The sequence below is a fragment of the Macrobrachium rosenbergii genome, chromosome 53 (genome assembly GCF_040412425.1).
Source record: "Macrobrachium rosenbergii isolate ZJJX-2024 chromosome 53, ASM4041242v1, whole genome shotgun sequence".
Taxonomy (NCBI): Eukaryota; Metazoa; Arthropoda; class Malacostraca; order Decapoda; family Palaemonidae; genus Macrobrachium; species Macrobrachium rosenbergii.
The window spans coordinates 9,270,822-9,295,403 of NC_089793.1; the positions used below are offsets into that span (position 1 = coordinate 9,270,822).

At 36.9% G+C, this 24,582-nt stretch overlaps 1 protein-coding gene and 1 long non-coding RNA gene across 4 annotated transcripts in view; one reads left to right on the plus strand and one right to left on the minus strand.

The window, feature by feature from the left end:
• Window positions 1-24,582, minus strand: part of LOC136834278 (uncharacterized) — a 376,662-nt gene that overhangs the window by 6,302 nt on the left and 345,778 nt on the right. Inside the window, exon 1 of one of the 2 annotated variants that reach the window (XR_010851712.1) lies at window positions 2,047-2,169. The exons of the other annotated variant lie outside the window; for it this stretch is intronic. This is a non-coding gene — a long non-coding RNA (uncharacterized lncRNA). Of the gene's footprint in view, window positions 1-2,046; window positions 2,170-24,582 lie in introns of those variants that run through there. 2 annotated transcript variants of the gene reach the window in all.
• Window positions 9,152-24,582, plus strand: part of LOC136834277 (E3 ubiquitin-protein ligase RNF216-like) — a 32,141-nt gene continuing 16,710 nt past the window's right edge. Inside the window, exons 1-2 of one of the 2 annotated variants that reach the window (XM_067096646.1) lie at window positions 9,152-9,728; window positions 10,146-10,901. In XM_067096646.1, coding sequence (XP_066952747.1) covers window positions 10,399-10,901 — 503 coding nt within the window. In that variant the 5' untranslated portion in view covers window positions 9,152-9,728; window positions 10,146-10,398. The remainder of the gene's footprint in view (window positions 9,729-10,145; window positions 10,902-24,582) is intronic. The other variant, XM_067096647.1, reaches the window with a different exon arrangement.

A 24,582-nucleotide genomic window follows, 5' to 3' on the forward strand; every position in this document is an offset into this window, starting at 1 on the left:
TTAAGCTTACTTAAAACGAAGTTATTTACACCAATAGAAACCAGCAGGGTAGGGTCATATCTGTCATAGGCATAGGTAAGCTTCACTGGCATTGTTTTGGTAAGAACATTTATTTTCAAACTGCAAACAGAATACTTGAGAGCTATCCTAGCAGTATAACTTTACGTAACAGCTAAGGCTTCAATAAAGGCAGCATTCAATTTAGACTTTTAAGATGACATTAATTCGATTGTCAAAACCTGTTTTTAGAGCATATACCTCAAACTACAAGACGGAAGACGAATTGCACATCTGACGCGCTATATCCCCACGTACAAAATGATGATCAGATATGAATCTATTTAGCATAGCGTACTTGGCATCTGTTTACGATTTAAATTACGATGTTTTTTTTAAATTTAAGTTCACTTCATTATTGAAGACAAGTGTACTACCTGTGCTACCTAAAACCACGGTGATGGAGAACTTCTAAAAGCACCATAAATATCTCCTGTATATTGTGTTGTTCTACATCCCTTGTTCAAGAGTTTATGATGGTTAATCATTAATTTTTAAACATTCAAGTTTGATCTTAAATATAATGTTTTTTTATCTTCATTGACAGCCTACTGAATAACTGTTAGTGCTCACATTTTCACTCAAGCTGCCATAATGCTTTAAAGGACCTGTCTATAAAACAATTATCAAGCAAACACCGCTGCAGAATTAACTTGCCGGTTTTGTACGACTAATATACGCCATATAAACGGTAGCTTAACCGAGCCAGGATATTGGAGAAATTGTGTACATGGCACTCAGACTTCAGATAGTTTCAGGAACGGGAAGCCAGTGAAAACTGATATTTTCAACAACACTAAAGACATTTTCGATAAAAAAAAACCCTAAAGACGTGCCTATTCACAAAACAATAAAAACATTAACCAGCTAAAACTGTAACTTGAAAAAGCTACCTCAATGAAAAAATGGCAAGGTCAGCGTTGTACTTGTATTATCTAGCCGCTTCCTAACAGTTATAAGCCATCTCTATCGTCACTAAGAATGAAAATTGTTCAAGACATTTATAATATTACAGGCACAAAATTTGTTAAATACGTCTGTAAAAATGTTTCCATTTTCTGTACAAATTTGTAGGGGCATTAAATACCCCTATTTAAATGACAGTTGTAATGGTACACCAAATATAATCGCAAGCTGGACCCCGGGGGAAGGGAGGGGACAAGCCCAAGGGTCAGGTACGACCCTGCACCCTGGATTTGATTGTTGGGCTTGATGGTATTTCGGTATTATTGCAGTCAGGGCCCTGACTTTAGGCTACGCAGCCAAATAAATCGTTATGCTCGAAAACTGATGGAAGAGTTAATACGTTACATATAATCCTTAGGTTTTTTACAGACTATCATGATAGCCCTGTTCATCGAAATTTGTTTACCGTTAGCATGTTTCAAGTTAACGATTCAGTGCTAGTTCTAGCCTATACCATCAAGAAAGGTGTTTAAAACCATGTCCCTAAAGTTACAAATTCCTACTTGACTTTTGGAGTTTGAATATGGCCCAACTCTGCACACTGGTTTCATTAGTGAAGCAGCGTAAGCATGCCAAATATGAAGTCTTTTGTATGGTTCTAATGTTAACGTAAAAGTAAAATTCTTAAGACACAGAGGGCAGGGGAGACTGATGCGAACACACTAAATGACCTCGGGCTGTAAACCGGGCCATAAAACAACGGACATTTTCAAGTGGTTGCTCTGCCTCTTACCAAATGAAAGTTCATAATGTCTAAGCTAGGCACAACTTTCCTTCCAGGAATAATCTTAACTTACGCTGTGCTAACCTAAGAGTCGCTATTCTGAGCGACATGTGGCATAAATAAAAAACGTGAGACATAGGAACAAAACCAAGTGTACCTTAAGACACCATTTCACTGTACACAGGTGTACTGTACTTTGCCACTTGGTATTTTAGTATCAGAGGATATTAAACGAACTGCAACTTACCAAGAACTAAACTTAAATACAGTATTAGAAAATCAAACGAACTGTAACTTACCACGAACTAAACTTAAATACAGTATTAGAAAATCACACACTTCACGACAATATGCACACTACAGAAGTCTAAAGAGAACTGAACGCAGACCCGAACCTAGAATTCCAAGGACCTTAAAACAGCACCAATACTAAGCTTGAATACAAGGACCGTAAGGAAAACCAACCAACCGTAATTGTGTACAAGCTATGGACGCTTGGGGAGCTAAAATACAAACTTTCACTTGGGCATCTTTACACACAAAACGTTTTAAAATTAACGGTCTAATTTACATTAGTTTGAAGGGATTAACTTGATGATAGTATTCAAAGAAATGAACTAGGTTAGACAAACAGATGGAAGAATAAAGAACTTTTTTTTTAATGTTCCATATTACATAAGTAGTACAAGAAAATTGTTTACTGGAAATTTTGTTTCCCGTTTTCTTGTTCTTAATATATAAGATAAAATTGGAGTAATACCAGAAGCTGCGAGTATACCAAGAAATTTGTTACATATTTTCTTGATTTAGAATTCAGTTTTGGACATACCATATATATATATATATATATATATATATATATATATATATATATATATATATATATATATATATATATATATATATATATAACTGGTCCATTAAAAAAATGCTAAGACAAGTAACCCCCACCAAAAAACCCAATAATTTTCAACCCCAATAAGCACAGCAATTGTACAATTCAGAAATCAGTTGTTGTATAAACATTACTCTTTGCATGCATTTGTTAATCTCAAGTAAGTATACAAAAATCCTGGCTGAATGAACAAGTAAATCAAAAGAAGGAAAAGAAAAAGAAGAAAAAAAGGGTCGCAGCATAAATTATAGTATAGTTTACCATACTTTTAAGAACTCGTTGGAGAGCAAAGAAAACGTTAAATATTTCCATAGGTATACTTAAGTAAACTGGAAAACCTCGACAGAACTTTCAATGTACGCTATCCTTCTCGTGTGAGGTTCAAGAAATGTCAGAAGTGAAAGACTGATCCTTTATTATGTTGTTGTAGTTGTTTCAGATTTAGCTGGCTTTGTGCCAGCACGGGCTCTTGCTCTGAGAGCAGCCCGTAATCCTTTATTATTCACGACAGGTGTTTATAATACAGAAAGCGGACGGAAAGGTAGCGGGAGACCTGAGGCCCGCCCCCCCCCCCCTCTGCGTCCATACGAAGGTTGTGTTTATTAACAGAAATAAAAAAGACATATATAATGCGTTACAGAACATGTAAAAGGCAAGTATATATATCGGCGGACAGGCCGTACAATGATGCATACAATGAGATACATAAAGAATCTGAAATATCAACAGGTAACATATATGACGTGATTAATGTACGTATGAAGAGAGAAGCACAAGAAAGGAGGAGCGATCTGACGCCCTTACACTCGTTAATACCGCGAGATTTTTTTTTTGATAGATAGAAAATAACAGCAGAGGTAAAACATAATGTAAAAAATATATAAGCAACAGTTTGAAAAACGTATCAATCTATTAGGAACAAGACTCATTTGCGAGATCTAAAGACGCTTCTGCTGAGAGAGAGAGAGAGAGAGAGAGAGAGAGAGAGAGCAATTCCTGGTGATATGCTTTGAAAATTTTGACATGGTATGGCAAAAAACTAGAGGAAATTTACGGTAAAAATATGCCAGTGGGAAATGAAATGTGCCACTGTATTTCACAAACTCTAGCAATTAAACCAACCTGACAAAAAATTGCTAGAATGGAACAAAACATGGCTACTTCAAACTGTAGAATTTACCGATGACACCTTAGAGGTATTTGATGAAGAATCCATTCCGCCAACGCTTCTCAGATTCGCTTGTAACATCGAACATAGTGTTGGCATCAATTTGCATTTGGATTAAGGGATAGTCAAATACTATGTTGAGATAGTGTAATTGCTACGCTACAATTGCTACAAGATGGAAGAAATATATGAAGAGAGGTAGAGTAAAAGGAATGAAAGGGGTTGCAGCTAGGGGCCGAAGGGACGCTGCAATGAACCTTTAGTAATGCTTATAGTGCATCGCATGAGATGCGCTGACGGCAATAGCCCCCTACGGGATTCACCTGACTAAAGGAGTAGACTTTCACGCTAACATAATCGCAAGGCAAAGAAGTCTGCGTGGAAACCATGTAACGTGGAACGAAAAAGTCTCAGTCACATTTGCTCTTCTCAGTCAGTGTCTGACTGAGGTGGCAGTAAGTGACCAAACTTGGAGAGATTTATGTTCTCTATGTATAATGGGTTCTGTGACATTTCAGCTGCTTTGTGAATTAAGGCTTGATCTGTTTGCTAGAAATAGAGCCCATATATGATTTGTCGCCAACAACTCAAGCAGCACTGAATATAAAATATAAACAACGAACCGAACTGACTGGGAATGGATCATTGAGGCGAGACATGGACATACAAAATTTTTTTCCCCTTGTCGTGAATGTTTTTTTTTTTATTGAGATGACCAAGTGGTGCTGCAACTTGGAATTTTCTGGAAAGTGAAAGCGCTACAACAATTTTGCACTTCTCTGCACTGGTCTGGACAACTTGTTCTTGCCATTCTTAGGTGTACTAAGGAAGAGTGAAGCCATTCAGACAATCAAATATTGCACAATACACTGGGTGAACTGGATATTAGTCTTATCATGAGCACAAAAAAAAGTTGACTGATTGCATTATAATCCTAACTTGTCAATGAAGAAGAAACCTCAGAAGAATGGCTATCATGTTGCAATTTCAGCTGACATAGACATTTTCCTTTTAGACTGACCCATGTTGAGAACTCACGTCAAGTTTCGAGCTAGTATGTCAGCTTGAAAGTCAGCAGTATTACAGATAAGAAACTTTTTGATATATTGAAGTTAATGATCGTGACCATTTTGAATCTCATTCTGGGAATGGAAGCAAACAGGAATCACAGACCTTACGTAATGAGATTAATGTAAAAATGAGTGAATAAGACATAATTAAAATAAACCTCAAAGACGTCGCTTAAAAAAAAAAAAAACTAAAATAAATAAAAATCAACCACGGAAATCTGTGAACAAGAAGGGGGCGGAGTGTCTGATCGGCAAGGTTAGATAATGGGTTTCTCGAAAAATGCACAGATGATTGAAGAATGTACTTAGGATGCAAAGCGCCAGCTGTTGAATCTTTTTGCATAATCCTCCGTTTTGGAGCCGGTTAGTTCCGAGATTCCCGGTAATTTTCAGATATGAGGCTCTTCGTTATTTATCTGTTTAATAACATTTAATGGGGAAGCAGGAAGTTGAGTTTCCTCTGGTTTATCCTCAGGTTTATTTATGTATTATTTTAATTATGTATACACACACAGATATGTATATATATATGTATGTATGTATATATATATATATATATATATATATATATATATATATATATATATATATATATATATATATATATATATATATATATATATATATATATATATATGACCCATTCAGAGTGGGTTAGCAGTGACCCTGAAGTCCTGGTACCACGGAGATGAGACAAGGGGGGTGGGGGGGAACAAAGATGGGACTGTGTTCTATAACAGCATCTATGGTTTCTGGGGAAATATCCTCCCCCCATACAACCCCCAAGGGCGTTGGACGCTTACATCGGGACCCTGATTGGTTTTCGTAGGGCTAGTAACATACTGGGCCAATCACCTTTCGAGGGGAAAAGGAGTGCCGCTAGGAGCGGGGGTGGAGGTGTATGAAAAACGAGAAGGGCGACAAGAACGCGCCCTGGCGAGGCAGTTCGGTTTGGTCTCTCTCGATCGGCGTGTGTGTCTCGCAGCCGTTGTCTCCCTCCTTCCCCCCAACTCGTAGCCTTTTTACCGCCGTGTTACTCTTGTCATTAAGACTACATAGATAATGGGTTCATTGTAAGTTTTTTAGATTATAGCTACCTTGTTAATTTAGACCAAAGAGTTTGGTTTCTGCATGTCCCACAGTAAGACTAGAAACCCACACGATCCAGGATTGGGTTATATATAATATATATATATGTGTGTATATATACTGTATGTGTGTATGTATGTATGTGTGTATATATATATATATATATATATATATATATATATATATATTAACTTTATCACATACAATTGTTCTGTGCATTAGTAGAATTACTAAAGACATCTCATTCAACTGGATGGTATCTGACGGAGGTTTTATTCATAAAAAGTTACAAGCTTTCTTGGACAAACAGTGCACATTATCAAGAAAGCTTGTAACTTTTTATGAATAAAAACTCCGCTAGATACCATCCAGTTTGAACGAGGTCCTTTTAGTAATATATATATATATATATATATATATATATATATATATATATATATATATATATATATATATATATATATATATATATATATATATATATGTGAACCATTCGGAAAGTTCGTCACAATTTCGAGGTCTCAAATTGTGTGAGCTGTAATGGCGAAGTAGGACGAGGAGACATGATTGTGCTGCTCCAACGGTCTGGGTGTGAGGAAACACACACCCCCCAAAATATCCCCAAAAGCCGTTAACTTTTGGCGTGGGTATTTCTGACCTACGATTGGTCAGATACCCCTGGTAGGAGAAATCAACCAATGTCCTGCCTGAGGGGAAAATGCAGGGGGTGAGAGAAATGCCCAGCATGCCCACGCTAGGCCGCTGTTGGAGGATTCTGGCTCTGGCACTCGGAGGGCAACGACGTGCTATCGCCCACCGTAAGTTTTAGATAATACAGATCATTGTTAAGTTTACCCCGTGTCTTATTTAAGCATGACCCACAGTACTGCAGCCGGACCGGTGTAAGTGGACCCCATGAGAGGGCGGGGTCATATATATATATAGGCCTATATAAGCCAGTAATCTCGAAAAATAAAAGTAAACAGGTCATCAATTTCCGTCAGACCATTCAACGCTTAAAAACAAAAAAAGGCAAGTGGCCAAAACTTGTGTAACAGCCAATAGAGTTTTAAAAGAAAATCCACTGTGTGTGTGTGTGTGTGTGTGTGTGTGTGTGTGTGTGTGTGTGTGTGTAAAAGCAAGTTATGTAATGGACAATTAACAACGATTCAAGTAGCACTCGCCAAGCCTACATTTTTTTTATATGTATTTGTTCTCAGTTTCAAAACGATCGGATTGAAACAACCACCATCTTACTCGTCGTGAAACAAGCACAACGCTCTGCCGCAGAGTTGCAGCTTTTAATGAGCCAATAAAAGAGAGGAAAAGCAAGAGGCACGCCCTGTAAAATATTACGGCAAAGTTTCGACGGAGAGGTCGCACGAGACTCTTCTTCTCTGCCTTCTGGGAGATAATACACCAGTGCGTGCCGGTTCAACTCAGCAGGCGGCGAAATTCTGACGTATGTTTTTGAGACATTATTATTTCACGAGGACAACTTTTCACTATGAGAGAGAGAGAGAGAGAGAGAGAGAGAGAGAGAGAGAGAGAGGGTGGTGGGAGGGTGAGAGGTTTGGTTGGCGGGAGTGAGTGGGTGGGGTGTATGTGTGTGTGTGTGGTTAGGAGGCTAGAGAGAAGGGAACGAAATCCGAATACTCTTTTCATTTCCGAATATGAGAAATTTATGTTGGTCATTTTTCACTTTGAAAAATAGTTTTTTTTTTTCTACTGTTTTCTCACAGATGCTGTACTCAGTTTCTCGCAAGAGACCTCTGCCTTTACACATACTTTTAGCTAAGGTTAATTTCACTCGTAAGATCACCACCCTTTGCTTGTTCTATAGATACTATTTTGGAAGCTGCTATCAACGATGTCTCGACTGCCTCACGTCGTCATTTCCTCGGTACTGTAATGCCCGTGAGGCTCCTACTTCCCGCAAATACTGGTTATAGATGGCAAACATTAGAGTCAGCCAATAAAAAGAATCATATATGCAATTCACTCTTATAATACAGAGCTTTCTCCCCAGCGGTTCCTGTTTCTTTAAATCTTACTTATTTATGGGTTCACTGAACAAGTTAAGTTCAATCTACATTCTCGCGCGGAATGTGATTTGACATCAATAATGGGAGAAGAATGCACCCCTGATATGAAGGAACGTGATACTCTTCTGAAAACAGGGTCACTCTTTCCCCAATCATCTTCTTCATCAAAATTTTTTTTCTGCCACCTTTGATTACGACGATTGTTGTGCGTGTATTTATGTGTGTACTCAAAACACGCAGGTCCTAAGTTTAGGCTGCTATCAAAACTGTGAAACAACTGTATGAAGGGGTACAAGTGAACGCAAGAGTTCATTTCTGAACTGAAAGCATATTCATCATCTACTATGTTACAGTCTGGTAGATCGCCTTCTGTTTTCTCATACACGCGTTCAAGCGTCCGCCTTTTCTTCTCGCTCGCTCGCTCGCGCGCGCCAGCACACACACACACACGCGCACACCTTCTCTCTCTCTCTCTCTCTCTCTCTCTCTCTCTCTCTCTTACATTACAAAAAAGCGGGAGTCGCGTGTTGCCAATTAGACCTACTTAAGACTTCACTACAAACCAAAGAATCAGCCACCATTCTTATGAATGGCAAAGCAAGTCACGTTAATTTCTTCTACACTAAGATAGCAGCGTTATTCTATCTAGAAATATAACATTCAGAATAACTAAAATATAATATTTAGAATAGCTGGCTGATAACAGAATTCTGGTTACCGTGGGATGGCGGCGTACATTTTGCATAATTGCAATTCGCTTGTCTCTAGCCGTATCTGCCAGGATCAGCATTTTCTATACACCATTTTCTATGTAGCATGTATACAGTATGTAAAGAAAACGTATGTCATCCCTTACAACTGCGCTTTAAACACAACTTATGTAACTTTTGAAGATTACTACGAATGGGCTTTACACACACACATTTCTATATCTATACGCACACACACACATATATACATATTTTATATATCTATCTATCTATCTATCTATCTATTATCTCATATATATATATATATGTATATATATATATATATATATATATATATATATATATATATATATATAATATGAAATGTTACACTAGTGAAACAGGAAATTCCACGACTGAGCAAAGAAGTGAGAAGATAAGGAGTTCTATTCTACGACAACGTGACGTGACGCTAGTGTCCTTGCACAGCAGTAAACAGTACACTTCGTGTACCGTACAAGTACAGCTGCTGAATTTGTGCTGTCAGTTTTCTTGGGAAGATATTGAGAAAACTACACTAGAAGGAAACGAAGGGTTTTAGTGTATGGACCACGATTATGGAGCTTTTCTGAAGCGTGTTTGTTGTAGTGAAAAGATTTTTGCCATACTAGTGAAGTGTATTTGTTTTAATGAAAAAGAGAAGATTTTGCCATTCTAGTGAAGTGTACTGGTTTTAATGAAAAAGAGAACATTTTGCCATTCTAGTAAAGTGCATTTGTTTTAATGAAAAAAAAATATATATGCCACTGTAGTGAAGTGCATTTGTTTTAATGAAAAAAAAAAAGATTTTGCCATTCTGATAAAGTTCAAAATGAGTTCAGTGAAGTACAGCTGAAAGAGGATTTTAGTGGAGTACAGTCAAAGAACAGGGTCCTGTGAAAAGCGATCAACTAGGACTTGGCTTTCAACATACTGAATAGCAGCGAATTTGAAAGGCAGTTCCAGCTGGCGATATTATAGACGTCGTAAGTATATCGAAATGAAGGTCGAATACAAAATAAATATATAAATAAAAAAAGAAAAGAAAATGAAACTGAGAATGAAATGAGCAGATTCTCAAGGACAGAGGAAATGACTCGACTTATTTTGTCGCTGGACTAGTCATGTTCTTGATTATTTTTGTGAAAAAAAATGGTGACCAATGGCAACTCGGGACTACTTTCAATGCTATGCTCTCTCTCTCTCTCTCTCTCTCTCTCTCTCTCTCTCTCTCTCTCTCTCTCTCTCTATATATATATATATATGTGTTCTGTATAATATATGCATGTGTGTGTGTGTGTGTGTAGTGCCTCAATTAGCTTGTATACATTCTACAATAATTAGAACTTATTTATTGCTCAATAACATCACAAAGGAATGCTTTCTTTATCACTGCTCTACAGATAAACAATTATCACAGGCAAAGTACAGTTCTCTGATAAGTTAACCTTATCAGGAAGAAAGATAGAGAGTGTATCAGCGTCAGTTTTTGATCTGACAAAGGACGAGGCAGATCTTTGTTTTCTTACTTTGCGAGAAGAAACAATTACATTTCAGTGGTGCCTGTGATCCTCTGTACAGGATTTCCCTCGCGAGGTAGGAGAGTCACCACCGCGCCGCCGCCCCTGGGAGAGCTACGGGAATGCCTAGGATGCAATGGAGGACGTCGTAGACGATCGGGAAGGATGGTACTCCGAAAAGGTGGACTTCGTCTCGTCTGTCGTGCGGAACGTCGACAGATCCTTCATACGCGACCAGGTCCTGCAGTGCGAGAGCAACAAGGACGTCCAGATCCTGATCCAGTACCTGCTGGAGGATGCGGGCGCGGGCGCCGTCGGAGGGGAAGGGATTCTAGACGACGAGACGGACGATGCCGGAAATGAGCTTTACAATCCGTCAGCGCCAGAGTTTATCGACGTGGACGAACCAAACGCCTATAGGCCTAACGAAGCCCCGCAAATACGCAACGAGGAACGTCGAATTACGGACCGCAGTCAAGGTGCCGTTCAGAAGGAACGTTCCAGTGCTTCCAGCGGGGGAAACGCCCACCAGCAGTGCCTCGAACCTTCCGAAAAGGAGATAGAAGCCAGGGTCATGGAACAGGTGGTGTCCTTGGCGGAAATCTTCAAGGACGCTGACCCTGACTACCTTCAGGAAAGGTAAGTGATGACAGTTTTAAAAACCTTCGTAGTCTACCATTATGGGAATGTTGGTCAGGATTAAAAAAAATATATATATCCTGATTTTCATGGAATTCAGAGACCTCATTTAAAAAAACAGAGGCACTTATGAATATCAAATGAAACGAAGTAAACCTCTGAATTAATTTCACCAGATACTTGAATATAAAATACATAATTTATTAAGTCTGTGCTACGGAATAACTAATAAATCAGGATTTTGATAAGAACGTGGGTACGTGGTATCGTTAACGCTGCTTTAGAATTTCTTAGGAGTTGTTTCACAACTTCCTTGTAAGCAATACGATCTAGGAGGAATAAGTAGATTTACTAAAAGTCGATTTGAAAGCAGATATAAAGAAAGCCTTGCAATTTTAGACTTCATTATTTTTTGAAGGCTATATGGATGCAACTTATGCCATATTTTTGGCAATCACGGCCTTTCTGTGGTTACGTTTTAGCTTGTGTTTATATAAACAGACAAACAATAACGTCTCAGGATAATAATAATAATAATAAATAATAATAATAATAATAATAATAATAATAATAATAATAATAATAATAATAAAAAGTTGTGACTTATGCAACAAACGTTCTGATAATCGCCGTGTCCCTCCTTTTTTTACTTTTTCATGACTTTCATGCAACCGAAACGTTCTGATAATCGCCGTGTCCCCTTTTTTTTTTTTTTTTTTTTACTTTTCATGACTCATGCACCGAAACGTTCTGATAATCGCCGTGCCCCCTCTTTTATTTTTTTATTTTTCATGTGTTATAACACAAGTTCGATAGTGGTTCTCATGAAACGATTGTGTGATGGAGACGCAACCGTCATTAAATGTAAGCAATGAAAAACAAAACCATCAATCAGCTGACTCTGTTTACGAACGAGTTCTGAATTTATTTTAAGAGGTTCTCAGTATTTATCTTATCGGTGAAAGGAAATGTCTTATCACTGTAAGGACTAGATTTCAGCCACTAGACAGGATATATCAGACACTAAGCAAACGACAGGACATATCAGACACTAAGCAAGCTAGGTGCTGCCGCTGGGCAGGGTATTTCGGACAATAAGCAGGGCAGGTGCAAGCCTCTACGCACAATACTTCAGACACTGAGCAGGTTGGGTGACAGTCACTAGCCAGGATATTTTAGAGAAGAATGAGGTTTCAAGACACTACGCTTGCAGCTTTCAGATAGTGACTAGGAGGTATCATAGACTAAGCAAGCAATTTCAGACAAGTTTCACAGACTAGGCAAGCAATTTCAGACAAGTTTCACAGACCAGGCAAGCAATTTCAAACAAGTTTCACAGACTAGGCAAGTAATTTCAGACAAGTTTCACAGACTAGGCAAGCAATTTCAGACAAGTTCCACACACTAGGCAAGCAACTTCAGACAAGTTTCACAGACTAGGCAAGCAATTTCAAACAAGTTTCACAGACTAGGCAAGCAATTTCAGACAAGTTTCACAGACTAGGCAAGCAATTTCAGACAAGTTTCACAGATTAGGCAAGCAATTTCAGACAAGTTTCACAGACTAGGCAAGCAAACTAAGCAAGCAATTTCAGACAAGTTTCACAGACTAGGCAAGCAATTTCAGACAAGTTTCACAGACTAGGCAAGCAACTTCAGACAAGTTTCACAGACTAGGCAAGCAATTTCAAACAAGTTTCACAGACTAGGCAAGCAATTTCAGACAAGTTTCACAGACTAGGCAAGCAATTTCAGACAAGTTTCACAGATTAGGCAAGCAATTTCAGACAAGTTTCACAGACTAGGCAAGCAATTTCAGACAAGTTTCACAGACTAGCAAACAATTTCAGACAAGTTTCACAGACTAGGTAAGCAATTTCAGACAAGTTTCACAGACTAGGCAAGCAATTTCAGACATGTTTCACAGACTAGGCAAGCAATTTCAAACAAGTTTCACAGACTAGGCAAGCAATGTCAGACAAGTTTCACAGACTAGGCAAGCAATGTCAGACAAGTTTCAACTGCAGATACCAGACAAGTTACAGACACTAACCAAGATATTTAAAATGCTATGCGTGAGGTTTCAGACATTCAGCACATAATGTCAGACATAAGACAGGAAGTTTTAGATACCAAGAACGATATTTCAGATACATGGCACGAGATTTCATGCGCTAAGTACATTTTAAAAACTAGGCCACAGGAAATTTTAGACATTTCAAATTTCAGAAATCAGGCATACAGATTCGGATATTGGATCGATTTTAGTTACTAAGGTAAAATACCAGACATCAGACACATTCTGGTTGTTGGACAGGGAATTTCAGACACTGGATATGAGATTGAAGAAGCCAGTTTCAGATAGCAGACCTGAAGGTTCTACACAACGCCTATGGCATTTTAGGCACTAGATGGGAGACTTCAGGTAGTGAATGACACTTCAGGCGGTAAATAGGAGACTTCATGTAGTAAATGAGACTTCAGGCAGTAAATAAGAGACTACAGGTAGTAAATAGGAGACTTGAGGGAGTAAACAGGAGACTTCAGGAGTAAAAAGGAGACTTCAGGCAGTAAATAGGAGACTTCAGGCAGTAAAAAGGAGACTTCCGTAAGTAAACAGGAGACTGCAGACAGTAAATAGGAGACTTCAGGTACTAAATAACAGACTTCAGGCGCTAAAAAAAAAGTATACCTTAGTTTAACCAGACCACTGAGCTGATTAACAGCTCTCCTAGGGCTGGCCCGAAGGATTAGTACAGTATTTTACGTGGCTAAGAACCAGTTAGTTACCTAGCAACGGAACCTACAGCTTATTGTGGAATCCGAACCACATTATACCGAGAAATGAATTTCTATCACCAGAAATAAATTCCTCTAATTCTTCATTGGCCGGCCGGAGACTCGAACTCGGGCCTAGCAGAGTGCTAGCCGTGAACTCTACCGATTCGTCCAACGAGGAACTGACTTCAGGCGCTAAATGGGACATTTCAAGCAGTAAATAGGAGACTTCACGCCCTAAATAAGAGACTTCAGGCGCTAAATGGGACATTTCAGGCACTAAATAGGAGACTTCAGGTACTAAACAGGAGATTTCAGGCAGTAAATAGGAGACTTCAGGTACCAAACAGCAGATTTCAGACACTAAAAAGGAGACTTGAGGCACTAAACAGAATATTTCAGATAGAATGACGATAATTCCAGACACAATTACGCCACCAAGTGGATCATTTTCAGACAATAAGCCACAGATTTCAGAATCTTGTCTGATTTCAGACGCAACGTAATACCAAGTCTTTTAATATATATATATATATATATATATATATATATATATATATATATATACATATATATATATATATATATATATATATATATAGACACACACACACACACACACACACACATATATATATATATATATATATATATATATATATATATATATATATATATATATATATATATATATATATATATATATATATATATATATATATATCAGATCTAGTCTGAAATAATGGCTTGCTTTTCTTAACAATTCCATGCGGTGAAACATGAAAAAATCTATACTAATTGTATGAATAAATTCATCAAATGAAATATAGTTTTGTATAAGAACTGCCTGTCACTGAAAGGATTGGAATTATTATTATTATTATTATTATTATTATTATTATTATTATTTGAAAGTCTGTACTGAACAAAGAGGGGATGTTCATGTAATTTTTCAGTTCCATTTGCTTTCATTTTCGATCTTGTTAAAAGAAGCCATCGAAAGAAATTGAAACAAAAGTGTGTAAAGACCGGAACGTTAAATTGAAAAGCTCTTTTGTGAGCTGAACAATGTATCATATGCTGTGGAATTTACTGCATTCAGTATACTGCAATGATATTCTTTTGTTGCATACATGCGTACATATATACATACACACATATATTATATATATATACCTAGATAAAATAAATGTTATATACATACATTATATATATATATATATATATATATATATATATATATATATATATATATATATACATATACATATATCTGTTACGTACCTGGTGGTCAGCTGAATGCAGGGGGTAGCCCTAGGCTGGAAACAGGCATGGGTAGGCAACCTCATCCCCAAAATTCCCCTGAGATCCAGATTGTGTACACTATCTTGAACCACCGCTATATATTTAAAACTCATTACGTTATATATATATATATATATATATATATATATATATATATATATATATATATATATATATATATATATATATATATATATATAGAGAGAGAGAGAGAGAGAGAGAGAGAGAGAGAGAGAGTGAGTGAAAAATGTACATTTCTTTATCATAGTTACATAGGTGTTGAATTACCATGTCATCGAGAAGTTGAGGATTTTCAAAGTTAAATAATTAATTAATCTTATTTTTTATTTACTATTTATTTATTTTATTTATTTATTTGCTTATCTATTTATTATACAAGGCTCATTCTTGATTCAGCAATTACAAACAAGTGTGGAAAAGACTTCGCTTTTTTTTTTATTTTTTTTTGTCAGACTTATCCGGTGCACGGATATTCTATTAATCAAACAGAATTTGAGTGATTATGAAATGATAATCACTCAGGTGATTATCGATGATAATCACTCAAGTGATTATCATTTAATAATTTCCTGAAATCAAAGGTGAATATAAGAATTTTTACCATATCTGTAATTACTGTGCCATTGCATAACAGCTTTTAATAGATTATAGGAATGGAATACAGAGTTTAGGCCAGAGGCCAAGAGCTGGGACATATGAGGTCACTCAGCGCTGGCAAGGAAATTGAGAAAACCTCAAAGCAGTTGCACTATGAAGTAATTGTTAGGAGAGGGAGGATAGCAAGATGGAAGAAAGATAATATGAATGGAGGTACAGTAAAAGGAATGAAAGGGTTTGCAGCTAGGGACCGTGGAGACGCTGGAAAGAACCTTTAGTAATGCCTACAGTACTCCCCGTGAGGTGCACTGACGAAGATTCTTCTTCATTTCTGTTCTATATGATTCTTCTACCGTCTTTCTGTTTCTGAATGATTCTTCGTCCTTCTTTCCGTATTATATGATTCTTCCTTCCTTCTGTTTTTACGTGATTCTTCTTCCTTCTTTCTTTTTTATGTGATTCTTCTTCCTTCCTTCTGCTTCTATATGATTCCTCTTCCTTCTTTTCTTATTATATGATTCTTCCTTCTCTCTGTTTTCATTTGATTCTTCTTCCTTCCTTCTGCTTCTATATGATTCTTCTTCCTTCTTTTCTTATTATATGATTCTTCCTTCTCTCTGTTTTCATTTGATTCTTCTTCCTTCCTTCTGTTTTTATGTGATTCTTCTTCCTTCTTTCTGTTTTTATATGATTCTTCTAACGTCTTTCTTTTTTATGTGATTCTTCTTCTTCCGTCTTTCTGTTTTTATATGATTTTTCTCTCTTCTTTCTTCATGTGATTCTTCCTCTTCCGTCTTTCTGTTTTTATATGATTCTTCTTCTTCCTTCTTTCTGTTTTTATATGATTCTCCTTACTGTTTTATATGATTCTTCATTCTCTCTGTTTTTATTTGATTCTTCTTCCTTCTTTCTGTTTTTATATGATTCTTCTTCTTACTGTTTTATATGATTTTTCATTCTCTCTGTTTTTATGTGATTCTTCTTCCTTCTTTCTGTTTTTATATGATGATTCTTCTTCCGTGTTTCTGTTGTTATATGATTCTTATTCCGTCTTTCTGTTTTGACATGATTCTCCTTCCTTTGTTTTTGTTTTTTTCGAGCACTGGATGACGCAGAACAAACTCACCCAGGCGTTGAATTTACAGCAACTGTGAAAAATGGCTTTTACTGTAAACCAAAGCAAGCAATTCTTATAAAAAGAAAAAAAGAAAAAAAAAGGAACCAGCGGTAAAATTTCCCACAGCGCAAAAAAAAATAAAATAAAATAAAAAAAAGATACCGAAAGATTCCGGAAGAAATATCCTAATGGGCAGAAGGCCCCGCCAAGGAAGGAATTAATATTTGCAGAAGTGAAGAGCTTTCGTCCTTTGACAGAGCTATTAATGCTCTCGGGAGAGCTTTAAAGGAATGCCCGAGGGATATTAGCGGATGGAAGAAGCTTTTTAATGACACCAGTAATTGCGTATTGATCCTCCGCTCCGCTCTGCTTTGGCATTAGCGTTATGTAATGGTTCGGTTGTTTAGTTTATTTTTTATTTCAGCTTTTCAGTTCTTAACTTCTCGGTGGAGTGGGCATAAATACCTGTCCTTACCTTACCATACACACACACACACACACACACATATATATATATATATATATATATATATATATATATATATATATATATATATATATATATATATATATATATATATATATATGACTTGACTGAATTTTGACTAAAATCTTGACTGTTTCTGAGTAAGAGAGGAATAACCAATTCATTCAATTTCATCTTCATTGTCCATTAATTTTCCATGTTTGCATAAAACCAAATTGGCTGAGAAGGTGTATTTTCTGACGAGCTTTATTTGAAATAGCGGTCCGGTCTTCGCTTCCGAAGAGAATACATCCGATAAAATGTTATAGAAACGGTTCTCCAAGTCGACAGAGAGGCTGGGAGGTAGGTCTGTTGACATGGATTGGCACTTTCGGTCTTCACTTTTGAGTTATTCTTTTTGGCTTCATTTTCAAAGCTTGAAATGAACTGTAAGACGTAAATGCAGCTTGTAAAGTGATGTATTTACTCAGTAAGCTTCTATTTCATTTAATTTTCTATGTGACGAGTGAATGGAAATATACCGGCCTGGCAATGAAGGCTTCGCGACTCGATGTTCTAATATATTTTAGATAGGATTTCCACTGAAATCCATTGATAGAATACAGAATATAGAATTTTGGCCAAAGGCCAAGCGCTGGGACCTATGAGATCATTAAGCGCTGAAACGGAAACTGACAGTAAAAAGGTCTGCAAGGTGTAACAGGAGGAAAACCTCGCAGTTGCACTATGAATCAATTGTTAGGAGAGGGTGGAAAGTAAGATGGAAGAAAGGGAATATGAGAGGAGGTACAGTAAAAGAAACGAAAGAGGTTGCAGCTATGGGCCGAAGGCATTCTGCAAAGAACCTTAAGTAATGGCCACACTAGCGCACTAACGGCACTGCCCCCTTACGGGGTTCTTGAATTGTTTGAAGAATATTTTTATTTTCAAATAATATGCCGGCTTTCAATGCACGCTCTCCTGTGTCAAATTTGTACGGTAATATTTGTGGTTTTTCATTTTTGTTTGTTTCTTTGTTTTTCTGGATCTTGGGCCTGTGCCAGCATGGGATCTTGATATTCTGGTCACCCAATGGAGTACTTTTACTTGTAAGAGGATATTCAGGTTGAAAGGGACTGAGATTTTTTGCGGAAAGAATTTTCAACAAGATTTCGGAGCATGGAGATTTAAAAGTCATGATTAAATTGTGGGTAGTAACCTTATTGAAATGGGAAACAAAAAATATCAGTAAGGACCAAACGGGGAAACACCTGGATCCCCTCTGGAAAAAAAAAAATAAAAACGGCGAGTGGTGGAAACGATTAGATATATTGAGTGACTGTGGCTGAAATATTGTCGGGTTTTGTGCCTGTTTGTATCCATCGATTTATGGATATTTTTATTCATTGCTTTTTATTTATTTTTTGTTTTTATCAAGACATATTTAATAAGAGTTCACCTGAGGGTTTCATTCATTCTTTCAAGTACTTTTTAAAATTTTTATTTATTATTATTATTTTTTTTTTTTGGTAAATCTCGAAGGTTTCACGGCTGGTTTCCTTCCCAAAAGAGAAGCTATTTGTCAAGGTTTTTTTATTTCGTCCCTCGGTGTATTTTAGCCATCACATATTTTCCGCGCAGATGCACACGGCTGCCCATTTTGCGCTATAGTGAAACTATGCCACAGAAAAAAAAAATTAATAAAGATCGCTTAGTGAAACTATGTCCTAATCAAAGACTTTCTTTTTTGTAGAACTGTCTTATAATTTTTTTTTGTTAAGGAAATCCACATTCCAGTGGGACTTGAATATCAATGCAATTTATGTAAAAAAAAAAAATAATAAAGATCGTTCAGTGAAGCTATGTCCTGATCAAACACTTTTTTTTGGTATAACTATGTCCTATGAAGTTTTTTTCTTTTTTAGGAAATCCACATTCCAGTGGGACTTGAATATTAATCAGTGCAATTTATTTACTCAGTAAATTTTAAGTCCGAACTTTATTTGCAAAAACATGAGATTATAAAAATGATATTTCAGCTAAGCTACTGTAGGATAAATCTTGGAAATGCCTCCTTTCACCTCTTCAAGCAATCCAAATTGCAAATGACCTGGACCATCTCGATTGTACGTGACCAAAATTCTTTCCGAAGTTAAAAAAAATAAATGTTGTAAACAATGAGGCAACTCTCATGACTGGGAAGTTTCTTAATTCTACAAGTCCTCTCTCTCTCTCTCTCTCTCTCTCTCTCTCTCTCTCTCTCTCTCTCTCTCTCTCTCTCTCATTTGAGGGAACAAAACCTGCCTATATGAGTCTCAGCCGTTGAAGAAAACAAACAACAGTTATATTTTATTTCTATTTTTGTAATAAGATCCCCTCAATATTATTAAAAAAAACAGTTAAATAAGGAAAATAAAAAAACAGTTAAATAAGAAAAATGAAAGCAGTTAATAAGATAAATGAAAAAGCAGTTAAATAAGAAAAGAAAAAAAAAACAGGCAAATAAGAAAGATACAAAAGCAGTTAAATACGAAAATAAAAAATAAAACAATAAAATAAGAAAAATAAAAAAGCAGTTTAATCAGAAAAACAAAGGAGCTAGTTAAATGAGAAAAACGCAGTTAAATAAGAAAAAAAGTAAAAAAAATAAAAACGGTAAATCAGAAAAATAACAAAGCAGTTAAATAAGAGAAATAAAACAGTTAAATAGGAAAAATAAAAAAATTAAATAAGAAAAATAAAAAGCAGTTAAATAAGAAAATAAACAGTAGTTAAATAAAAATAGAAAAGCAGTTAAATACGAAAAATAAAAAAGTTAAACACGAAAAATAAAAGGGCAGTTAAACTCGAAAAATGAAAAAGCAGTTAAATAAGAAAAATAAAAAGCAGTTAAACTCGAAAAATGAAAAGCAGTTAAATAAGAAAAATTCCTTCCCACCTCGTCCTCTCTAGCTACTGCAAGAATCAACCCGAATTTTGATTGGGGACGTGTGTGTGTGTGTGTGTGTGTGTGTGTGTGTGTGTGTGAGAATGCAAATAGCGTTCCTCGTTTTTTACAACGGCTTATTCATAAATGTAGTTTTCATTTTGTCTGTTCCCGGGGAAGCGAAATTTCCCAGGGACAGACCGCCGCGCTGTTATCCTACACCTGCAAGCACTCAGCACCTCCAAAAGTCATTTAACTTTTACTAGTAAACAAACCAACATTTCTGTTATTGGTCTCTCTCTCTCTCTCTTTCTCCTTCTCCCCCGCTGTTTCTCTTCTCTCTCTCTCATTCTATTTTTCCTCTCTCTCCATCCATTTCCTTTCTTTCTTCTCTCACACACAATCTATTTATTCCCCCTCTCTCTCTCTTCTCTCTCTCTCTCTCAATCAATCTATTTTCTCTCCTCTCTCTCTCTCTCTCTCCCCCCCGCCGTTTCTCTTTCTCTCTATATCATTCTATTTTTCCTCTCTCTCAATCTATTTCCCCCTTTCACTTTTCTCTCTCTCTCTCACACACACACAATCTATTTATCCCCTCTCTCTCTTCTCTCTCCCAATCAGTCTATTTTCCCCCTCTCTGTTTCTCTCAATCTATTCCCCTCTCTCTCCATCAGTCTATTTTCTCCTCTCTCTCTCTCTCTCTCTCTCTCTCTCTCTCTCTCTCAATTAATCTCTATTTCCCCACCCTCTCTCTCTCTCTCAATCAATCTATTTTCTCCTCTCTCTCTCTCAAACAATCTATTTTTCCCTCTCTCTCTTTCTCAATCTATTCCCCCCTCCCCCCCCTCTCTCTCTCTCTCTCATAGCCACTGTTCCCTTGACGGTAAAACTGCCCTAGGATCATATGGTCCCACAAAATTATATAAAAGAGCGGACATATCGCAGCAGCCAAAGAATTCCATTCAGTCTTTTCGTTTCTCGAGCGCTTTAGGCACAGGTAATTGGGAATGTTTACCGCCTACAAAGGTATTTAAAAGCTTCGTTAGCAAAAAAAATTTTTTAATGAGCCAGCGATGTTTTGCCTCAAACGAGCATTCCATCTGCTCCAGTTTTTCCTGCATCGCGGAGAGCGAGAGCAAATGCCGTCAGCAGAGCAGATTACGAGCGACCAAAAAAATGCAGATTAGTTACCGGGACAAAACGGGACCTGTTTTCTGATTAGAATTTATGGCGCAATCATGAGAGATCGCCGCGATTTTCGCATGCAAATTCGAATAAGGAAAACTGCCGCCATTTACGACCGCGTGCGCCCGCGCAGTGCTTGGGAATGCGTCACACTCGGGGGCTTAATACCAAGGTAATTCAGAATTCATTGGACTTTTTAACTTCGCAGAATGAGAAAAAAAACGACAACTTATGCTGTTTTCAGGAAGAGCCTTTGTTTACATGCCGAACAAGGCAGGCAGGGAATTAAGTGCCTGTTAGCAGCTAGTCGGCTCCGATGGGTCGCAGCTAGAGGGGAGAAGGAATGGGGCTAGCAACAATATATATATATATATATATATATATATATATATATATATATATATATATATATATATATAATATATTATATATATATATATATATATATATATATATATATATATATATATATATATATATATATATATATATATACACAGTATATATACACATACACACACACATTATAGTGAAATATGTAGCTAGTTAATAGGCTGTGGTAAGTCCCGGCCAGAGTGGAAAAGGGTACTGGGCTGGCAGCCGCATTCCAAGAGGACCCGCCAAAGACTTGGAGGCTAACACCTTCAGGAGCCACCTCCTTTTTGTGGCAAATATATGTCTATCTATCTATATATGTGTGTGTGTGCGTGTGCGCGCGCGCAAGACGAGGTAGAGCAGCTTTATCAAGTCACGATAGCGGCGCGATCGGTTCTGGGAAACCTGATAGATTATCAAAAATGTTGCGTAATGCTATGTACGTATCGCCACTGCTCTACTGTACTTATCCCTGGTTTCTATATTGCTATGCACTGTCGTTTACATCAATTAGTGATATGATAATCTTTATTTTTACAAATTTTCTGCTGTAGTTTAGTACATTCCTCTTCTCTTTTAAATGAGTTTGTCTTCGTATAACTTGTTTGTTCATGATTTTTCCTATTTTGATTCCGCGTTTGGGTTTATGAAATCATGTTATGCTTGCGCCTTGAAGCTCCGGAACTCTGCTGCTGCTTTTGTTTTCGCGAATTGTTTCCAACATTTACAATTGTAGTATCTCACATTATTCGGGATAAACAGCAACCGGCTTGATATCCATATGTCTCTCTCTGACTGCAATCAGATATTAGCTACATAGGAACCATGGGTTTCCTTTGCCGTCGGCCTCTATGTTATAAATGTTTAAAAAGTGTTCCATCTTTCTTCTCTAGAGGTTTTATACATGCTTTAAAAGTGTTCCATCTTTTGTCCCTGGAATTGATATAAATGCTTTATAAGTGTTCCATCTTTGTCCCTAGGAAGTGTTATACATGCTTTGTAAGTGTTCCATCTTTTGTCTTTGGGAAGTGTTGTAAATGCTTTAAAAGTGTTCCATCTCTTGTCTCTAGGAAGTGTCATAAACGCTTTATAAGTGTTCCACCTTCTGTTTATGGGAAATGTTATACATGTTTTATGAGTGTTCCATCTTTTGTATCTAGAAAGTGTTGTAAATGCTTTACAAATGTTCCATCTTTTATCTCTGAAAGTGTTTTAAATGCTGTGTTATCTTTTATCTCTGAAAGTGTTTTAAATGCTGTGTTCCCTCTCTTGTCTCTGGAAGTGTTACAAATGCTTGATAAGTGTTCTATCTTTTGTCTTTAGAGAGTGTTGTATATGCTTTACAAGTGTTCCCTCTCCTGCCTCTGGGAAGTATTATAAACGCTTTACAATGCTATAAATGCAGAAAGCGTCCCATATCCTGTCTCTAGGAAGCGTTCAAGGCCAACACTTTCCTCCAGAACTGGATAAAACCTTGACAAGACGCAAGAACGTCACTAGACCGATCATTTGGCAAGCGGTCTTCAAGCATTATTTAACGGTGGAATAAAAAAAAAAAAATATGCAAGCAGATGCCTGATTGATTTTGGCGTTGCAAAGTATAAGGTAAAGAACAATCTTCGGAGGAAACCATCCCGTATTTTCAAGTAGGCCAGATCGCGGACCCAGAGAGCATGACGCGAGCTGTCACTCGACTTGACTGACAGCCAGGCATTTCCGTCATTCTGTTTTAGATAAGTTGGTAGAAGGTGAATGTCTGGCGATGATAAGGTGTTTGAATGTTAGTTAAAAGTCGCTTTTACACTTTTAACTGATAAGCGGAATTGTAATTATTGTTTAAAATATCTATCTTTTGAATACATTCATTATAATTATTGTTTAAAATATCTATCTTTTGAATACATTCATTACGAAGATGAAGTTAAGTATACCTTAGTTTTACCAGACCACTGAGCTGATTAACAGCTCTCCTAGGGCTGGCCCAAAGGATTAGACTTATTTTACGTGGCTAAGAACCAATTGGTTACTTAGCAACGGGACCTACAGCTTATTGTGGAATCCGAACAAAGATGAACACACGTACAAATGTACATAGACAGATACATAGACATAATACATATAAACACACCGAATGTATCTTTCCTTTGAGAAGGGGTTGCGAGCCAGAAGGCATTACCCTTCCGATTTCCAGCGAGTAATTATGGGATGAGGCTGCTAGCCCCAATCCCTGTCGAGTGGATATCACCAACACTTTCTTTTCCCTCTGAGAGCGACGGGTCTCTAGGTTTCTCGTCTCATGCCTACCTCCGCCCTGGCTGCGACCCACTACAGTGGTCTTATATCATGTATACAATTCACCGCTTAGGTCACTCGAGATACAACGGGTTTTAATGGGTATGGAACGAGCTGATATTGCTCCTATCTCGCCTGGCGACTCGAACCCAGGTTTTGGGGAACATGAATACGTAAGAATTTCACAAACCAATTACAGAATGGGATTAATAGCATACAGTAAATAATTCTCGAGATCATAATACCTTCAGTTTCCTAGTTGATTCTCAATTTGCTTCTCTCGACGAGAAGGCTCTCTCTCTCTCTCTCTCTCTCTCTCTCTCTCTCTCTCTCTCTCTCTCTATATATATATATATATATATATATATATACTCGTATATATATGTATATATGTATATATATATATATATATATATATATATATATATATATATATATATACACAGTAGTATATATATATGTGTGTATATGTATATTTATATTAATAAAAAACCGACGTCTCTTGATATTAATACAATATATTGTATTGCATTTTATTGGTTTCACTTTGAAATTAAGCATCAGTACCTCATTTCAAAATGTCACTTATAAGCCAGCTCACGAATGTCAAATGTTACGT